Below are 6260 nucleotides of genomic sequence, written 5' to 3'. Positions count from 1 at the left end.
TTCAGCTCCATACATAGAGGAATCAAAAAATAATGTTGAAGGCTCTCTCGGATGTATGAGCCTTTAGGTCTGGAAAGGATATCTCACTTATCACATTAGAGCAGAAAATTTTGCCTTTTCAGATTCTCTGATTTTTAAAATTTTCACTGAAGGTTCTCTAAAGTGGATGAACCTTTCCCAAAAGTTTGAAATATCCACGGAAGGCTCATGGATCACAGAGCACCTTCAGTGTAAATATATTTAACAGGCCATCTGTTTTTAGACGTGAAAATAGTGTACTGAAGGTGCTTACGACTATTGCGTTTTCACCACTTTGGTCATAAAAATTTTGGCAAACCCATTTATTGGATTTGTCAATAGAAGGACACCATTTTGGTAAAAAATTCCTAGAATTATATTGAATGGTGTAGATTTTTCAGTGGATGAAAAATAAAAGGTGTTTGTGTACCTTATACAATTATTGGAACAATTATTGAGTCCCTACTGTAATGCTGCATTTGAGTTTTCTTTCCAACTCAAAGAAATACACCTGTTAGATGAAGGGGGCATATATTAATTTAATCACATTGAGAATATGGATAAAAAGCAGATATGATAATATCTTCTGTTCTAATATTCTCCTTGCCTGTGCTATAAGGGGTAAATCTAGTTGCAGTTTGGTACCAAATGGTTGTTAGTTGTTACTGTTTAAGAACAGTGTGATGATTGTCACAATAGCTGCTATCCGTACTTGTGCTACAGTGCTCACGTACCTGAACACCCTGGATTAAAACCAGGAGTAATAATTAACTTTCAGATTTTCTGAACCATGGTACTATACTCTTTTGTGTTGCCTACTTTATGAATGTCTACTGCTATTGGGGTCATGGTCAAACATTGTGTTTGATTTTACCAGTTATTGATTTTCTTTTTGTATACTGTAAATCAAGAAACCTGTGTCAATCTTTCCATGATTGCGGGTCAGGACCATAGGAATATGAAACTGATGATTTCTTCTCCCTGGTCTACACATTAGTGATACGAGTTTTATGTTTAATTATTTCACATTCTATTCGCAAGATTGTTATGGTAAAATCAAAAGTGTTGTAAGTAGTTATGCAGAGTTTGCAATAGTAGTAATACAGAGCTTTTATGATATTGAGTTGGCGTTTGGACATAAAAACTATGAAATTTTACAAAAGTAGTATTAGAAAAAAAGTTGAAAAATCGTATTTTGAAAATTGGAGTTGTATTTGGAAATGAATACAACTTGAAAAATTGTTGAATTTTTGTTAGTGATTTGGAGTGAGAAATGTGAAAACATTTATTCTGAGCTAAGTTGAATTCCAAAAAATTGTAATGATTCTATGTCCAGACATGATTCCATAATAAACTTTTAGAAAAAAGTGAAAATTATCCATGGCCTGGCCGTGAGTTTGGTCAATGAAAGTGAGCTTTATTATGTTGAATTCTTTTACTGACCCTGTTTTTCGCTGCCAGAACATGGACAAGGATCAGCTGGTCTTGGGTTTTTGTTACGGTGAAGCGCTTACCATCATGTTAAAAGTTATAGCCGATAGCAAAGCACCTTTATTCTTAACCAAACTCATCATGCAAACGTTATATTCGATCATGACTCCAACTCATGTCATCCCCAGCCCATCACGTGCGCCTCACTGAATTATACCTATCGCGTTACTTATCATTCAATAGACAATGAAGCATTTCTAAAACGGTCTAAAGTTTAGGGTGTTACTATTTGAATACATAAGCTTTGTCGCATTAAAAATATGTTACAGATGGACATTGTCCAATATGTGATCAAATAACCTCTTCATCTTCTGAATACTAGCTCCATCCTAAGACCTGAAGGAATTGGAAGGACATGAAGAAGAGTATGTCTTCACAAGAGGTACTAAGGATTGCACAACATCCGTCATTAACGGACGATAATCTGCTTCTGTTTGCACACACATTGCTCCTATAGCTGCTACCTGTTTTACAAATTAAACACAGTACCAGATCAGAAACACAATTAGATTGTCATTTATTTGTAGTATTAATTAAAACAATGAGGATAAAAAGTAATAGAATGTATCTTCACCTGGATTAGATCTTTCTTGGTGTACTGGCCTTCTAATATTGGATCTACCATTTCAACTACTTTTTCTCTGTTTGTCAATCTTGGAAGAGCCTAAAAATAACAGAGGAAAGGGGTTTAGGCATTGTTTCATTTAAACGCCTGGATTTTGTAATAATTTCACTGTTGAGATTATAGATTAACTTTTAAACTGCTATACTATCAGGTCAGGTAATCGTCCAAAATAAATGAGATTAGCAACCTGGAAAATAAGGCAGGTTACGTGCTACAATCGGTTAAAAATACATGAACAGTGAATGTATGGATTTGTGTAGGATTATTAGTTACTGACCCATGAGACAAGCACGTGTTCTCCAGGAGGCCGGTTTGTATCGATTGGTACACGGCCTGTCAATAGCTCTAGAAGAACCACACCATAGCTGTATACATCTGATTTTGTTGTAAGTTTGCCAGTTGAAGCATACCTGTTTTAAGAAATATTAGTTGGTTAATGGTCGTCACAAAATCTAAAGACGTTAGCTGTAGGTTGGAACAACTGAGCTGTGGAGGACCACATTTTAGAAAAATATGTTAGTGTCAGTTGTAAGATTTGAAAAAATAACAGCAAGTGACAATGTGCTAAGATAGAAACTGAAGCCTCCCCATGTGCAAGATTGTCTTGTAATTTTCTCATTCATTGAGCAAGTAATATGGTTTATGATAAGGAGATATAAATTGACAGATGATTGGTGTACTATACTATACTCACTCGGGGGCCAAATATCCTGTGGTCCCTAATACTCGCGTTGAGATCAGACCGTTCAGTTTGTCCGAGCCAATTTTCGCTAAACCAAAATCAGACACCTTAGCTCTGAAATCTTGATCAAGTAGAACATTACTGCACTTGAAGCCTCTATGGATGACTGATGGGGTTGTGTGCTCATGCAAATACTCCAATGCTCTAGCACAATCAAGGGCTATTCTCAATCTAATTCCCCAGTTTAATGAACTCTTGGATTGTTTATGTAGATGCTGTTGGAGTGAACCATTAGACATATACTCAAATATTAGGAGCCTGTGTTGTTGGTCTGCGCAGTAGCCAAGAAGTTCAACCAGGTAAGGAGAGTGTAAGCGACTTAATAAATCCACCTGCCAAAACACAGAACAAATTGCCATACAACTACTTATTATAAGCCTGTCTCAATCCAATATTGCGAAATTAAAATTTGAATGAGAAAATTAAAATGATGTTATCCTTTAATTATAATTTACATGATTGTAATTTGGTTTATTCACATGTGATATATTAGACAGTGGCTGTGACAAACATGGTTCTAATGGCTTGACAATTGACATTCCTGAAATGCTTTAATCACTCTGGAAGCTGCCAACGTGCCATCACATGTGTGTATGTGGTGAGCATGTTATCCTAGGGCCTTTTAATATTGTCTTTTCCAAGGATAACTGATTTTAGATAAAGCAGGAAAAAAGTCAACGCCTTTTGGAATAAAAAAATTCACGTAAGTCAACAATATTTGCAAGTAACTACTGCTCTGTACCCCCCCCCCCCCCCACCCCAACAATGGGCGGATCACCCTTCGCCGGATATTACATAGGTTAAATGTTAGAGCCCGTTTGGATTGACTTATAAGTTGGTCAAATCAGCTTATAAGTCATTTTTAACTTATTTAGGTATTTGGGTAAAATAAGTCAAAACCAAGAAGTTACTCAAGACCAACTTTTTTTTTTTTTGGCTTAAAAGCCATTTTGGTTTGACCAACATTTTTACCCTTTTATCCCTTATATTTTCTGTTAATTCCAATATTACTCTTACTTCTAAAAACTCTTTAAGTCCTTTTATCCAAACACGTAACTGCTTATTTATAATATAACTTTCAGCACTTAAAAAGTATTTTAAGCACTCATGCTTAAAAGACACTTTTTTTCCGGCTAATCTCTTAGTTATTATGTGTATATATTTGATTTGCACACCTTCACCACCCCCCGCCCTCCCCCTCCCCCCCCCCCCCTCCCCCCAAACAAAAACACACACACAAAACACAACGAATAAATAAAAAAAGAACTTGTATTAATGTGTGAATTGAAAACAGTGAAGAGAAAAACAGAAGAAAACAATGCAAGTGGATAAAGAAAGGGAAATCAGAGGGGCAATAAATGAAGTGGTGACAGACCTCTAATCTAAAAGAACGTTCCCATTGCTTGCCTTCCCTCTGCAGAAGTTTAATTGCAGCCACAGTCCCATCAGTAAGGATTCCTCTGTAGACAACCCCATAACCTCCATTTCCAATTAAATTTGCCTCACTAAAATTGTCGGTAGCCATCTCCAGCTGCTTGTATGTAAATACTTGAACTCCTCTCAATTTAGATTGTGGCATCCTTCCTGATGAACTTCCTCCATGTCCGTGCAAACATCCACCTTTTACTTCTGCCCATCACATTGTCATGTACCCAAAAAATCATCCAAAAAAATAAATAAAAATAATAATAATGTGCGTGTGTTGGGGTGGGGATTGGTGTTCCATATTTAAACAATGCTTATAAATGCATTAGTATTTTGGGGTTATACTTAATCTTGAAACATTTGCCAGTATGTGAAAATGTACTTGAAGAAGTTAGTCTTGCCAATATGTAAACAAAGTTAATACTCTAAGTTTAACTTTTATGTTCTTGCAACAGAACCTAATGTACTTTTGCAATAAATAATTCAAATTCTAATAGCTATTGGAATTTAGTGATTTTTTAATATATATGCTTTGTGTAAAAACTACTCGGTTCAATTGAACCCGTTGATTGTACATTGCATGATTGCATCCACCTCTACATGTAAATATTTGTACTTGAAGGAAGTTAAAAGATGTTCTTAAATCCAGATAGAAAAAAAAGAAGCTCTGAATGCATGGTATAAAGTTTAGAATGTGATTTTTTCTTACCTGGGCTGGAATGGATGTTGATGGTGCTGTGAGCAATGAACATATAATTGCTGTCGTTGATGACATGACTTGTGCTTTTTGAACTATTAATCGTGTTGTGTTTGGCAGATTGTATGCGCTTAAGCATCACGATGAGAAGAGATATTGCAATAAGCAAGATTATAATTATGACTGGAATGATTATCAAGAGAATGGATGTTGAAGGGATCATGTCATTGTGCTGGTGGCTTTTATGACTTTGAGATTCCGAATGATGGTGGCTATGGTTATCTTCCATTATCACAGAAAGAAAGAACTAAGAAGAAACAAGAAACAAAGAAATGGAATTTTTTTCTTAAGAATTTTGAGGCTGCAATATGAGAGTACTATGTAATTTGATTTTTGGATTTCCAGATCATGATGTTGCACTTAGAGCCACATGATGAAGATGATTGTTGAAATTTTAGCCTTCATATTGGCCTACATATATGGCCACATGATGATTCCCTCACTCATATATAATGGTTTCCTGTACTTGGTTCTGTCCCTTCCTTTGTTATTATATAGAGGTCTGGTCTTTGTCTTGCTTTCAGAGAAACAACTTTTTGGATGGTCTAGCACCCAGTTTCAACTCATTTCGGGACGCAAATAATAAAGCTGGTGATAGTAATCAACTTGCTGTCTGTCCATATTTTATCATCTCCTTTATGCTATCATCTAGGACTCTGTGGTAAAGATGGTTGTAATTCCTCCGCCCTTGATGAGCCTACTCGATACAAATTTGTGTTAGTTGAGCCAAGAAACTCCAAAACTAAAGAAAATAAATAAATGAATAAATTGATTTCTCTCTGTTTTACCTATGGTATGGGGTGATGGATGTCCTAATTGCATGTTGACTGGGGAATGCTTAAAATTAAAGCACCACATTATGAAAAGCTATGGTATCCGCAATTATTGTTCATTTTAGGTCAAACTATGCCCTGGATTTCAGGGCAGCCTCATTAGGGATCTACAGGACCTCTCTATATTTCATATTTAGTGAATAGCTGCAATTCCACTACCTAAATAACTAATTTGGAGAAATCTCATATCCGTTTATTCCCACTACCTTAATTGCATGTGACATTTCAAAAAGAAAAACCGAGAGAGAAATATGTAGCCTCGTTTCGTTGGTGAGATAGGATATACAAGGACATTCCATGAGTTGGGATATCCCATGGGATTAGTTATTCCACCTTTTATATGGGATAAATAATTTCATCATTTTTGTA

The 6260-nt window shown here is 35.7% G+C and overlaps 1 protein-coding gene across 1 annotated transcript; it reads right to left on the bottom strand.

The window, feature by feature from the left end:
• Window positions 1-1660: 1660 nt before the first annotated feature.
• Window positions 1661-6024, bottom strand: LOC132645160 (probable serine/threonine-protein kinase PBL7). Its single transcript, XM_060361960.1, has 7 exons — window positions 5847-6024; window positions 5011-5755; window positions 4252-4505; window positions 2829-3208; window positions 2412-2544; window positions 2084-2173; window positions 1661-1973 (listed from the first exon to the last, which is right to left on the bottom strand). Exons 2-7 carry the CDS (start codon window positions 5285-5287, stop codon window positions 1839-1841), a joined length of 1269 nt encoding a protein of 422 aa, XP_060217943.1. The 5' UTR covers window positions 5288-5755; window positions 5847-6024; the 3' UTR covers window positions 1661-1838.
• Between the last annotated feature and the right edge of the window lie 236 nt (window positions 6025-6260).

This window comes from Lycium barbarum, chromosome 6, assembly GCF_019175385.1.
Source record: "Lycium barbarum isolate Lr01 chromosome 6, ASM1917538v2, whole genome shotgun sequence".
NCBI lineage: Eukaryota > Viridiplantae > Streptophyta > Magnoliopsida > Solanales > Solanaceae > Lycium > Lycium barbarum.
Note: the sequence above shows the minus strand (reverse complement) of the source record. Positions and strands in the feature narration are given on the sequence as shown.